The sequence below is a fragment of the Labeo rohita genome, chromosome 16 (assembly GCF_022985175.1).
Source record: "Labeo rohita strain BAU-BD-2019 chromosome 16, IGBB_LRoh.1.0, whole genome shotgun sequence".
Classification (NCBI taxonomy): Eukaryota; Metazoa; Chordata; class Actinopteri; order Cypriniformes; family Cyprinidae; genus Labeo; species Labeo rohita.
In genome coordinates this window covers 16,866,781-16,881,717 of record NC_066884.1, presented here as the reverse complement: position 1 = coordinate 16,881,717, position 14,937 = coordinate 16,866,781, and the positions used below count along the sequence as shown (strand labels likewise).

Here is a 14,937-nt window from a genome sequence, read left to right as displayed (position 1 = left end):
CTTGTAAATTAAATAGTGTGGTGTTATTTAGGCCTATCGGCTTTATATTGGATCAGTCAGTTCTTTATTGAGTTTGTGTGTACAGTCGGACTGACATTCTCTGACTGATTATGAGCACACATGCATTTGTTTTAGTCTGAATATAAAGAAATGTTTATTTAAAAACTTAGAATTAGAGCTGAACCCAATCCCAGTTAACCAGCAGCAGACTGTTATCTTCAGCCGAACAGGCCAAAAACCTTTAGAACATGCAATCTGGCTGACCAGTGAAAATATTTGGGTTATTTCAAGTAAACATACATAGAGTGTTGACAAGTTTTATGAAAGGCATGTTCCGTCTAACATGGAGAACCCGCTGGGCCACGCGACAAGAGTTGACTGGCTGTGATGATGAATGTGTGCCTTATAGTTCTAACAAGATGTAGAGCTTTATTGTGCCTTGAAATGGCTGGTAATGGTTCACAGTTTAGTCAGCTGGAGGATGTCGCTCTTCCTTCCATTGCATTCTATTGCCAAGAGCAAAAGTACAGCTGTAAAATAGGGATTGATGGGCTTGGGTAAAATGGGGAGCTTGAGAAATATGGAAGTAATTGAAGTGGTACAGTAAGGTGGTTTGAAGATTTTGAAAATTCAGATCTGAAAGATCTCGAAGAGATCATCTCTTAACGTCCTTTTCTTCACCTGCCTATTGGCTGGTCTTAAAGTGATAGTTCACCCAAAAATGAAAATTCTGCCATTAATTACTCACCCTCTTATTACCACATTCAAGGCCCAGAAAGGTAGTAAAGACATTGATAAAACAGTCCATGTGACATCAGTGGTTCAACCTTAATTTTACGAAGATACGAGAATGTGTTGTGTACTCTTGTGAATGTAGGGCGACATGAACAAAAAAATTATCACGATTAGTCTATCGATAATTATCATGATAAATGTTACATTTTTATTTTTTTAGGTTTAAAGGCAGATTTTTGCTCCAATGTAAAAGTTATAAAAACCAGATGATTGTTTGTGGTTTTAAACTATTATTTATGTTTAGAACATGACAAACACTTAACGTTTTTGAATTTTTTACACTTTACAAAAAATAAATAAAAAATAAAAAAAAAATTCTTAGTTCTATGTTTTAATGAGACAAATTGTTTTAAATCAAGAAACAGGTTTGTGTTGCCTCATTATATTAATAATAATATATATATTTTGTCTCTTAGAAGTACACATTTAATAGTAGCTTGAGTTAGGATGCAGATGTAGATTTATGTTCATCATCAAAATCAGTAATATTGGTAAAAATTCTAGCAACCTTATTTTGAAATGGTGAAATTTAATTATACTGACTGTTTGAGGGTTTTTTTTTTATTATTATTATTAACCATTGGTCTTCCATGGTAGCATACATTTAGATCATGATACTCACAGTTAAAACCACAAATGTAGCACCTCAGTACCATAGTAAAAATGTAATATGAAAAACAGTAGTCTAAATACATTTAGTATAAATGCATAAACGCTATAGCTTAGTCACAAAAAATACTGTAACTATATTCCATCACTCCTTTCAATACATTTAATACAGGTCTACATTAATTATATAATAACATCCAACAAGAATACCAACATTTCTGACACAATACCATGATGCAGTTAGTGCTACTACAGTAAATCTATGGTAAATGATTGTGATTTGTAGATTAAAAGCCTTCTGCACCACGCAGGCATTTGGATTTTGACCCGAGTGGATAAACTGTAAGAATGGCGCGCTTCAAATGACTAGCGCTCTTTCGTTCCGCCTCTGCCGCATAAACATTATATCGAACATTTTTTATTGAGGAAATTTATAATGTGCAATAATTATCGTCTTCACTTTATCACCCAGCCCTATGTGAACGTGCATCAAAGACTGACACAGAAGAGAAGAATTTGTTGAATTAAGTCATTATTTTTGTTTTCTTTGTGCACAAAAAGTATTCTTGTAGCTTCATAAAATTACAGTTGAACCGTTGATGTCACATTCACTATTTTATCAATGTCCTTACCTTTCTGGGTCTTGAATATTTCAGTTGAGTTGCTGTCTATGCAGGGTCAGAAAGCTCTCTGATTTCATCTAAATTATCTTAATTTGTGTTCTGAAGATGAACAAAGGTCTTACAGGTTTGGAACAACGTGAGGGTGAGGAATTAATGACAGAATTTTCATTTTTAGGTAAACTATCTCTTTAAATCAATCTAACATCTCCCTGTAGTCAGCATCAGTGTGTGTTTGTTTTCATGGATGGTTCTCTTAACTCTGGGAAAGCCGAAAAACACTCATGGTTGATGACAAAAGCAACTTTTTTGCTAAAAACACAAGGTTGAGCGGAGGTTAGTTGGCTACTCAGAAGAAAAATGACAAGTGGAGTCTTACAAGTGTGTGTGATCTGCTTCCCAATGGCTTGGACAGACTGGTTTCCGCTGTTAGCATGTCTGAGCCTCGCTGCATAATGGGCTGGTGATGTTGGTGTAGAGATGTTTGTGGCTGCCACCAGAGGGAGCGCCATGGAGCTTTATGGCTTTTACTCAAGACTGGGTTGAATTAAGCGGTGCCTAAAGGGCGATGATTGTCTCTATGTGGAAAGATTGACTCCAAGGCTTCATAATTGTGGACAGCACAGCTTAATTCCTAATTTTAAAGGTCATCAGGGGTCAATGGATCTCCAGTATTGCCATTAATGAAACCTGTGAAACCTGTGGATTCTCAGGTTTGTCCCGCAATGTACAACAGCAACACAAAAGAGACACAAAAAAATGAGGATGCATGTTTATCAAGACACTTTGTCAAAGGCAGATTCCTTCCTGGCAATATGACGCCCTCCATATGGAAGCCATTGACTGTCTCATGTCTGATGATGTCATAGCAAGAGGCCAGGTCTCTAATGAGACTCATACAGAGAGAGACACATTGGCATTCCCAGAAACAAGGTCCATGGTTTTATTTTGAGTGACTGTACATACGCAAATGTGTTGCATGTTCACCCTTTGTGTTTCTTTGTGCCAGGTGAGTTACGTCGAGGGCACCGCTTTGGTCATGGGTTTTGAGGACCCCATGGTACGTACGGACGACACCCCGGTCAAGCGCTGTCTACAGACCAAATGGCCCTACATCGAGCTCCTGTGGACCACAGAAAGGTCGCCCTCCCTCAATTAACCTTCATCTCTCACCTTTCACCTGCCAACCCCTGGCTACACAGCCCGCTGACTTCAGGAACGCTCAAAGGACTCCTCACTCTCTCTGCACTACATTTAGGAGGCCAACATGGGGCCTGAAGTTCAAATGAGAGACGATGCTCTTCGCCTGGCACTCACACAAAGCCTCTTGTTTGCTTTTTAAACATCTCAACTGGCTTAATAATTGGGCTAATTTTGTGTTTAAAGCCCTGGGGTTGAATAAAAAAAAATGTTTTTGTTTTTTTTCTAAATTATGTTACTTTCTGTTGCCATCTGTTGTGAATACCAAATGTATTTGCTTTTGCAGGTGTTCATATTATTTTTGTTAACTTTCCACATGATTTTGTTTACTGGTCTGAAATGATAAATCTTTGAATTAGCACACCATCTGTAATGATCTTATGAGTAATTTATGGAATTGTTAATATTTATTTTTGTTTTTTTTATTTTGAAGTTTCATTGTTGGTAGTTGTAAATATTTAAGGGATCATTTGACCAAAGCTTCTGGTTGGACATAAAGTATTTGTGTTTGTCAGTGGTCAGCTGAGGAGCTGCCATGTTCTGCAGCACTCAGCCCTAAGAGGAAGTCTGTTTAGACAGGTTTACAAAAGAATGCACTACAACCCCATGCTGGGCACCAAACGACAGTGGGAGAATAGGGCAATTTTAGTATTTAAACTTTGAAGTTACAACCCTCCAGGAGGGATTCTCTGCATGAAAGAGAAGAAGAATAACACTGACAAACGCTCACCCTTTATTTATTCTGACCCTGATGGTTCACTAAAATAAACACTTTTGTTCTTCATGTCTGGGCTGTAGTGTTTGTCTTGTGTAAGATGAAATGCTCCTGACTATAAGATAACAGTAAAAATTGGTAATCACTGAAAAACTAACCTTGTCAATCAGATTTCATGTTTTCTTATGCTGTCAGTAGGGAAAGCAGTAGAAGATCCTGGCATAGAAGCCACAGCATTAGGAACGTGCGGCTACACCTGCAGATGAGATGGTAGTGATGTTATGAATGATAACTGTCCACTACAGGAAAGTTGCTACATGTATATGTGTGTGTGTGTCTCAAATAACTTGGATGCCCCCAATATTAATAAGTTAAAGGAATGAAATTTAAATGAAAATTTTTTTTATTTACTCACCAGACTAATATTAATTTTCTGAGATTGTGTATATATATAAGATATATAAGATGTTGTTTGTAATTTAGTGTTTCTATAAAAAAAAAAGATGGGGGGGGGGACCTAAGACTCATAAGATAACAAATATACGACGAATTCTACTACAAATAGCAGTATAAAATGCACCAAGGATTAATGAGCTGCTGGGTTTATGAATATTAATCACGTTGTCTGCGTTCGCTCGAACAGATTTGCTGAAATCAAAACAGGGACGATAATAGGTGAGCGCCAGCCAATGAGATTGTTGTTTGCACATTAGTTCCGCCTACTACAGGAGAAACCAGCAGTTCGTAAAAGCTGAAAAATTCCGTTATTCTGACAGGAAAATACAGCAAAGTGTATCGTTTACATGTAGCGCGTAAATTCTTCATGGTATATAAGGTATATATCTCGCTCTGTATCTTTATTTGCGCCTGTGTGTGAGACAAAGCGACGGCTAGTTGTGTGCCTTTACACTGGAGTTTACAGTTCGTCAAATACAGGTATGCGCATTCATTCAGATTACCTGAAAAATAAAATTATAATAATATTATAATAAATAATAGTAACGGCGCATTTTATTGTCAGTAACGGTAACAGCGTTGTAACAGTAATTCGTTTGATTACTTGTTACTGAGAAAAATAACGCCGTTATCACCATCACTGAATGTTACATACATTTAAACTCGTTTAACAAGCATTATAGAAATAAAAATCTAACATTTAAAAGAAGCATTTTAATTCACCCGTTATCTGTAATCCTATTTCACCGAAATAGTGCTAATTTTTGTGCCGGTGTGTCTCCGAAATCTGAGCCGGTGATGGGCTGCTGTTCGCCGGTTGAGCTGCGAACTTCAGACCGCCGCCTCGCGCCTAGTAGCTGAAAGATGCCCATAAACAAACAGTACTGAGATTAGAAAACATATTTTAACATCAACATTAGTTTTTGTTATGCAAGGCAAAATGCGTTTCCATCATCCGAAACGACCCCTGCTGATGTATTTAACATTAGCTGACTGACATCTCGTCCTTGTATGTTGCGTTGCATAAAACAATATAATTTACAGCACAGTAAAGACTTCACAAATAGAAAAAAGTATATACAAACCTTTATTTCGCTTAAGAAGTGCACCAAACCGTTGACGCTGAGAACCGCTCTCTCCTGTAGAGCATGCAAAAAGCCCGCGCTCTGACTGTACCTCAGCAGCTGGGTTGTTTTGTCGGAGATATTGGCTCAAGCCAGTGGTTGAGCAGAAAAAATAACCCAGCATTAAAAATGACTCAGCAGCTTAGTTAAAGACAAACTACCCAGCTCCTAGGTAAAATATAAAAATAACCCCCCTAAAAATAGCCCAAAAAATTGACCCAACAAACTGAACCCATCATTTGGGTAAAAAAAAAAAAAATAGGGTGCAGAAAAACTACCCAGCACCTGGGTAAAATATTAAAAACATCTCATAAAATGACCCAACATGCTGAACCTAGCGTTTGGGTTAAAAAAAAAAAAAAAAAAAAAAAACAGTGGTAGAATCCACATAGGACCATCAAACACTGTTTTTTTTTATATATTATTTGTGTAGCCTTTTTATTATTGAAAAAAAGATTAATAAAAAAAAATATTTATACTTGTATTTAAAATATATGCTTGAATATAAATATGTAATAATAATTATTATTATTATTATTATTATTACAAATAATATTGCAAATTACACACATTCCATTAAAAAAAAAAAAAAGAATAGTGGTGTAGTCTACCATGGCCTGCCCGTATTTTATTTTCTGTATACATTTACGCATTTAATTCTTTATTCTGTATGGATCATTTTTCCACATTTTCTAACCCTTCTCTCTTTTTCTGAAAGGGGACATTGGATGCAAAATTCACTTTTACATTGTAGTACATTGTATATTGTTTGCATATAAATGTGTCTGAGCAGTGTGTGCAACCACCCTACAACTTGTGGAACTCGGGCATCCGATGTCCCTTTTAAATGACTTGAATTAAGTGACTGAAAATGTTTAATCATCCTCTATATCAGCGGTTCTCTTAGTGAATTTTTGTGTTTCTTGGCTACAATGGGTTTTGGTTGTTTGGTTTACCTTTTGAGTCTTTTGAGCTGCCCCGTCCTAAGATGTCGAGATAGAGATATTAATACACCAGGCCAATTACTGACAAATTTAAATGTTTCAATTTCAAGGATTTGTTTTTCTTTGACTCAGCAGTTACATTTTGTGTCAAATGGTCGTGATCGGTATTTGTTTTGACTGGTTAGTGAAGTTTAAATCAGATTTGGGTTTAAGACCTTGCCATCAAATAAATTTGATGTCTCAGGATGTGATCGTTGTGGCCCATATGATCCACAGGGTCACAGATCAAGCTGCTCTAGTTTCCTCTATAAAGGTCAGACCAACAGATAATTAAAAACGTTCCCGCTGAGGGTGTGTGTGACATATGGAAGACATCTTTCATGGGCCAAGTGACTTGCCCAAATTCCGCATTATTACAGAAAGAAATAAAAGCGACATTTAGTGGAACCAAATTTTTCATTAAGCTTCTTGCGAAACGACTTGGCGCCACATCAAACAAGCAGTATTCAATGGCAGAGAAAATAAATTCAAAACAAGATGCGGAATACTGCATAAAGGACTTTTATATGCAGAACGTGCCTGTTGAGCTCTTTCATGTCTGCGTAGTTCCTATTCATTTTTTACTTTTAAGAATATGGCTGGAACTGGGTCGGCTGGGAGTTTTCAGACGTTTGTTGCGTCATATTATAAACAATTTTAACTAAACGTTAATGATGCTGTGGTCATCGCTCTGTAAACATTGCGAAGAACACATTGTAAAAGATTCTGTTATGGCTCGCCATGATCATATATCACTGCAGTCAATCTGGGACAAGTGTATATATTATAATGACTTCTAAACAATCTGCTGTTTGACAGGTGCTTCTATTTTCAGTAGATGACGCTAATATTACTGTCTGTCTGGAATATGAAAACATGGAGGATTTTATGTCACAGCCAGAGTTTATCAGTTCCTGTCAGAACAAAAGTTCAAGAAATCTTTATAAATGAACAGAAAATGTGGAGGAGAGAGTATTTTGGGATGGTTTGTTTCAAACATCACTGAAATAGAAATAGAAAGTGACATTGGTAAAATCTAAATTATTTTTGGACCTTTAACCATTTTCTTAAGTTCTCTGTGATCCTTTTTAGTGACTCTCAGGCAGTTGTCCTCTCGCTGATGGTTATTGAGTTTGAATAATAATGTGTGAATGAAGCCAGATTAAAAGCTAGAGTAAAACAAATGCATCAATTCTGAAAACGATATGTGAAATATGCAGATCTGGCTCAATTATATCAAACTATTCAGATGTTGTTGAAAAGATTGTTGAACAGATTGTCCCTTAAAACTCACTAATATGATCCTCAGGGAAAAAAAAGATGACATTGCTCATTTTGAAGGGCTTCAGCTGAGACCAAATTAAATGTGCGCTAGTTTGTCATCTAAAGCATTCTACAGGACACTGATCTGTACAAGAGGATGGAACAAACAACATATTAAGCACATCTGGAGTTTGCCAATAATGCATAATAGTAAACCAGAAGGAGTTTATAGTCAGATGAGACCAAGATAAAGCTTTTAATCAAATTTCAAAGCTTGATGTGTGATGCAAATCAAATGCTGTCGACTGACATAATGAAGTTCAGGAAAAAGTTTATTTTCACAGCAAGAATTATCACACAGGCCAAATTAAAGGAGTATTTTGGTTTCAATAGAACTTAAGTTCAATGGATGTTCATAATGTTGATTACTACAAACAATTATTTTGACTTGTCCCTCATTTTGTTCATTATAGTAACTGTAAAAAACAGAGGACGTGAATAAGGACATTTTTAAGGGATTAAAAGCAGAAATTTGAATGTTCAATTCATTCTTCTGTTAAAGGTTTTGTAATGTTTGGCCAGTAAAATTGTTTTTGTCATTTTTGCAGTCATTTCTAGTAGTAAGTTGTCATAGTGACAAAGTTTTAAAACTTTTTTATTTGTCATAAAACTTTAAAAAAGTTTCAGTATTTCTAAAAAATAGGCAGCGGCTATTTGCATTAAGTGTAAACAGCGATATAGGCTATTTACACTGTGTAAAGAGCAATTAGATGCTATTTACACTAAGTGAAAATATTTTTTTTTTTTTTTAGCAATAGATGCTGTTTGCACTGTGCAAATAGCAATTAAATAGCATATTTTCTTAACGATAGATGCTATTTACACTAAGTGCAAATAGCTATACACTGTGTGCAGAATTATTAGGCATGTTGATATTCTGGTCATGTTTTTTTTCCAAACACATTTTACCAATTCCAAACCACATCAGTCTTAATAACTACTGTCAATTTTGTATTTAATCATTTATATGTGATATATAATTGTCCGTGAAGGCTGGAAGTGAAAAACTCCTTATATTTAGGTGTGCATAATTATTAGGCATGTTTTCTTTTACAGATAAAATGAGCCAAAAAAGATATTTAACCCAGACTGAAAAGTCCAAATTATTAAATGCCCATAAGAAGAATGCAATACTAATGCATTACAAGAATTTGCAAAGTTAAGTCTTGACCATTGGACAGAGAAATGCTTGTTGTGTCTGCATGGTCAGAAAAAACAGGTGGAGAAGAAAAGATGGATGTTAACTGCAAAAGAATTAGGAATTAAGGTGAAGAATTAGGTGTGACACCATCAGGAACCGTTTCCAGTTCTCCAGCGCCACCATTTTCCAGAACTGCAACCTACCTGGAGTCTTCAGAAGTGCAATGTGTCAGGTTCTCAGAGACTTTGCTTGATAAAAAATCCTAAAAAATGCTCCTGACTTAATAAGAATAACAAGCTGACGTGTTGTTAAATACATGAAGACATTTTTTCTTTTTCTTTTTTTTTTTATAGGCTTTATAGACAGATGAGTTGAGAGTGACTCTTGAAGGACAAGCATCACATCCTCTTGTACCTCTGATTCAAGAATTTATCTTCCAAAATCTGGCAGTAATTTTTGGGAGTTCATTTTAGTCCATCTCTGCAAGTCAGACTTTTCAGGATAGGAGACTAAACATGAACTCCCAAAACTTACTGCCAGATTTTGGAAGATAAATTCTTGAATCAGAGGTACAAGAGGATGTGATGCTTCTCCTTCAAGAGTCACTCTCAACTCATCCGTCTATAAAGCCTATAGAAAAAAAAAAAAAAAAAAAAAAACTGTCTTCATGTATTTCACAACACGTCAGCTTGTTATTCTTATTAAGTCAGGGGCATTTTTTAGGATTTTTTACCAAGCAAAGTCTCTGAGAACCTGACACATTGCACTTCTGAAGACTCCAGGTAGGTTGCAGTTCTGGAAAATGGTGGCGCTGGAGAACTGGAAACGGTTCCTGATGGTGTCACACCTAATTCTTCACCTTAATTCCTAATTCTTTTGCAGTTAACGTGCATCTTTTCTTCTCCACCTGTTTTTTCTGACCATGCAGACTCAACAAGCATTTCGCTGTCCAATGGTCAAGCCTTAACTTTGCAAATTCTTGTAATGCATTAGTATTGCATTCTTCTCATGGGCATTTAATAATTTGGACTTTTCAGTCTGGGTTAAATATCTTTTTTGGCTCATTTTATCTGTAAAAGAAAACATGCCTAATAATTATGCACACCTGAATATAAGGAGTTTTTCACTTCCAGCCTTCACGGACAATTATATATCACATATAAATGATTAAATACAAAATTGACAGTAGTTATTAAGACTGATGTGGTTTGGAATTGGTAAAATGTGTTTGGAAAAAAAATATGACCAGAATATCAACATGCCTAATAATTCTGCACACAGTGTAGATTCTATTGTCACTATGTTAAAATAGCATGATTTTCCGCTTTTTATAATACAGAGGTAATTATCTGCACCTCAGTATTGTAGTACATTATAAAACATTATGCAATAATAGCATATTGAGTGTAAATTATAGTTTTCATTCAAATTATTAAATGGATGCCACTTTACTGGGACAATAAGCCCTTCCTACATCTACCCTAGCCGATACTTTATTAACTTTTCGGTTATTTCCTTTATTTTTTATTGAAATTAAATGCCTTTCCGATATGAGACGAGATTTGAAAAGGGAGAAAAAAAGTTCAGCAAAAGGCGAATTTGAACCCGGGTCGATTGCGACGAAAAGAGTACAGCATGCACTTTACCATCTACACCATTGGAGCAGATGTTTAACATTAGTCTTTTGTAGTGCTGACTAGCCCTATCACACGTTGGTGGGCGGAGTTAGTGTAAATAGCCTCTGCCAACAAGGCGGGCTGTTTGCACTTAGTGTAAATAGACACTCCGATAAAGGCACCACAGAGAACAAAATTACAGCGTAATATTTGAATCTGTCATGTTCAAATAAAGCACTAATTAAATGTCTTAATATTTTTGCAAGGCATTTTATAGTTTCACTTTTACATGTTTTTTTCCCCCCTTCAATGCTAAAAATCCTTTCACTCTTTTTTTTTTTAAACAGTCTCAATTATTGACGTTATATTACTCAAGCACTGCCCACAACTGCTAATGGACTGTCCCCTATTAGCATATTTCCCCCCTCAGCCAGTTGTACACTATCCACCAGTTTCTCTCGAGTGCTGGAGCAGCTGTAGTGACAACAAAGTCTCGTAAGCAATGCAGGTGTTTTGTAGTTGGATGTAAAAGTGAATATAAGAGTCTTCATTTTCACCTAATATGAGGACGCAGTGGATTAGTTTTGTTTTTAATGGTAACGTGCGACAAAAAAATGGAAGAGAGAGGAAGGGTGAGTAGTAGCTCATTATCATTTAAAGAGACATGCACCGAAATGGGTTGGTGTGAATAAAGGCTTTTTGACAAAGTATTGTTGTTTTACATGACCACTGAGGAATTTTAACCAAAGTATTTTGTTGACATTTCATGAAGACCCTAAGGAATCATACCAACTTGGAAAATGGGCATCCAATGTTCCCTTTAATCTTGTGAGCCTTGTTTCAAAATCCTAATGTTTCTGGTCAGTGTGATAAAAGACTGTCTGGCTCGTTGCCTCCCAGAGCCTTAGAGGGGAATTCAGAAAATGTTCTCCAGCTCTCTCATCCTCCTGGAATGAAAGTACAATACATGGACCATGCCTAATCTATTATTTTTTCTTGAAATATGTGTGTCTGTTAGATACAAAAGCCTTCAGAGGCAGCTGAGCCAAATATGCCAGTTCTAAGAAGAGAAGCGGGTATCCATTCACCACTGTGAATGCGTGTTTTATTATACCAGACAGAGCGATGACAACAATCACTGGAGATTCAATACTGAACCCATTATGGACTATGGAATCAAATCATCGTGCTTTTAGTCCTGGGTTGCAAAGACAACACTGTATCTAAGACTGTCACCAACAGTCCCAAAAATGGACAGCAGAGAACACTTCAGACCTTGCTGATGCATGTGCACTGTCTGCTGTGAAGGTTTTTATATATTTCACCTGCTTCTCTTTGAGAGTGGGCCAAAAACATACTTTATATCTCAACAGCAGTAAGCTATGTAAGGAAATGTTTTGCTAGCTCTGTGGAACAGTTTATGGTGAACAGAGAAGCAGTGGAATTCGGTTAATTTTTTTTTTTCAGAAGGTCATGCTTCGTAGTTCACCCTTATTTTATCATCAACATTTAATCCATGTTATTCTTAAGTGCAGAAGTAAGCCTATGGGGGGAGACTTCCAGTTCATTAGCTATAGGGGAATAATGAGAAGAACATGAAGTATACAGTGAAACTGTTTGAACTACAAACCAGTGTGTTCATAATTAAGATAATATGTTAAAATAATATGGTAAGACACACCAATTTGCAATATCAACCAGCAAAACAAGTTGTTTTGTACAGCTAAAAAAAACCTGAAAAGCATAATAACAGCCACTAGCATTTTGCAAATACGTTAGTGGTTTTCTAAAATGTGTAAAAGTGTGAGATTGTTTACAGTTGGAACTTCACAGGATAGGTGGTGAAGCGAATGACTTCATTTAGACAAGATTAAAACTCTGACAGCCAGATGGCCTGCGTCTTGCACTCAGATGTGAACGCAGCGCCTAAATTTAGGTTTGCTCCAATGAAACAGGTCAAGCAGGAACTACGATTGTAGGTTCTCTTCAAAACATCCGCACCGTTTATTTTCCAAACGTTATACTTATCGTGCGCGCTTCATACCAAAGTTTTAACTTTGGACGTCTGATGAGGATAATTACCGTTCATTATTTGCAGCCGGTGTTAAAATTGTGAAATTAAAAGCATCGGCTCTAAGGTTGACAGACTGAAACATCCTAATCCGAGTAATACAGTGTTAATAAACTTTGATATACACTACCAGTCAAAAGTTTTTGAACAGTAAGATTTTTAATGTTTTTTAAATAATTCTTCTGCTCACCAAGCCTGCATTTATTTGATCCAAAATACAGCATAAGCAGTGATACTGTAAAATTTTTTTACTATTTAAAAGAACTGCTTTCTATTTGAATATATTTTAAAATGTAATTTATTTCTGTGATCAAAGCTACATTTTCAACATCATTACTCCATTCCTCAGTGTCACATGATCCTTCAGAAATCATTCTAATTTTCTGATTTGCTGTTCAATAAACATTTATTATTATCAATATTTAAAACATTTGAGTAGCTACATTTTTTTCAGGATTCATTGATGAATAGGAAGATCCAAAGATCAGCATTTATCTGAAATAAAAAGCTTTGGTTACATTATACGCTGAAGAGTAGGGGACACCAAACTTGGTCCTGCAGAGTTTAGCTCCAACTTGCCTCATCACACCTGCCTGGAAGTTTCAAGTTTTCAACCTAGTAAGACCTTAATTAGCTGGTTCAGGTGTGTCTAATTAGGGTTGGAACTAAATTCTGCAGGACACTGGCCCTCCAGGACAGAGTCTGTTGACCCCTGCTATAGAGGGTTTGCACTGACCTCATGATTTGGTCAGTTAGCCTACCTGGACACACAGCAATATTGGTGATACTCGGATGTAAACAACAGCATGGATTGCACGGTTAATGTACTACGTTGTTCTGCTAATTTATGCTGTCTAAACCATAGGGAAAAATTGTGTGGAAACTACTAAATCATATAGAGAAGGACTTAGTAAGCAGGAAAGGGTGTCAGTATTTTGACAAACTAAAGTTAATAGGTGGGAAAGATACATACAAGCGGTGTTAATTAAAGGGGTCATCAGATGCCCATTTTCCACAAGTTGATATGATTCTTTAGGGTCTTAATGAAAAGTCTCTAATATACTTTGATTAAAAATTGTCAATGGTTTTGTAAAACAACACCCTTTTTACCTTGTCAAAATCAGCTCAGCAAAAATCATCTCATTCTAAGGGGTTGTTCCTTTAAATGCAAATGTCTCTCAACAACACCTCAATCGGAGATATTCTTGTTTAACTTACATCCCTGCTTCGGCATCGAAACAAGGAAAGTTTCTGGACTGTGACAGCTGATCTTAGGTGAGACGCTCATGTTAATCAACTATCATGGGAGCGGCCTCTGTCGGTGTGAGAGCATCTGAGAGCGGCTCGATTTAAAAAAGGGGATATTATTTTCACAGATTAATTAAAAACCACTGCATTGATTTTTATCATTATAGGGTAGATTTGTACATACACTGCCAACACACATTAATGTTTAAACAACATGAAAAAGTCAACTTAGCATCCAATGACCCCTTTAAGATATTAGCCTAATATTTCACCTACCTGACTGGAAATGATAAGAACAAACACAAATGTTGTCAAGATTCTTGCCATGGAAATCCCAATCACAAAAGCTCATTTTGTTCCTCAGACGTTTTTTTGCACTCTTCTCCTTGATTTGTTATAACTTTTGTCAGTCTATAGTACTCCAAATGTTTTTCCCGGTCTGACCGGTTAGTACAGCCCAAAACATGACAATAATTTTCAGCAGCGATAATCAGCAAAATATGTGAGTTTTGTTCGGTTCAGAGGCATTGTTTATGTTTAGTGCTGCCAGTATGGCCGATTAATGACGCGTCGTTAAAACACTATACCGTTCAAAAGCTTGTAATCTTTTATTTATTTATTTTTTTTTTTAGATTTCTATTTCAGATAAATGCTGTTTTCTGAACTTTATATTCATCAAAGAAACTTGAAAAAATTCTACTCAGCTGTTTTCAACATAATAATAAATGTTTTTGAGCAGCAAATCAGAATATTAGAATTCACTAATTTTTTTAAATAATAATAATTAATTAATTATTAATAATAATTCATTTTGATAAGTAATAATAGAAGTAATAATGTTTAAAATTAATAATAGCTATCACTACTAATACAGTAGTAGCAGTATTACAGTAAAGGTCTTTTCCTTTCGTAATTGTCTAATTTAGTGTGTGTTTCCATAAAAGGAGTTGGCCGGATGCTGTGTGATGTGGTGCAGGAGTCCGGTCTCGTGCGCAGCTCATTATAATCTTAAGTACGCAGAGAGCTCGCTCAGAGA

General features: G+C 36.0%; 1 protein-coding gene across 2 annotated transcripts in view; it reads left to right on the top strand.

Moving 5' to 3' along the window:
* The window catches only part of mindy3 (MINDY lysine 48 deubiquitinase 3), a 56,814-nt gene extending 52,806 nt beyond the window's left edge, over positions 1-4,008 (top strand). For both annotated transcript variants that reach the window (XM_051130956.1, XM_051130957.1), the window contains one exon: positions 3,034-4,008. In XM_051130956.1, coding sequence (XP_050986913.1) covers positions 3,034-3,183 — 150 coding nt within the window. In that variant the 3' untranslated portion in view covers positions 3,184-4,008. The remainder of the gene's footprint in view (positions 1-3,033) is intronic.
* Positions 4,009-14,937: the final 10,929 nt, after the last annotated feature.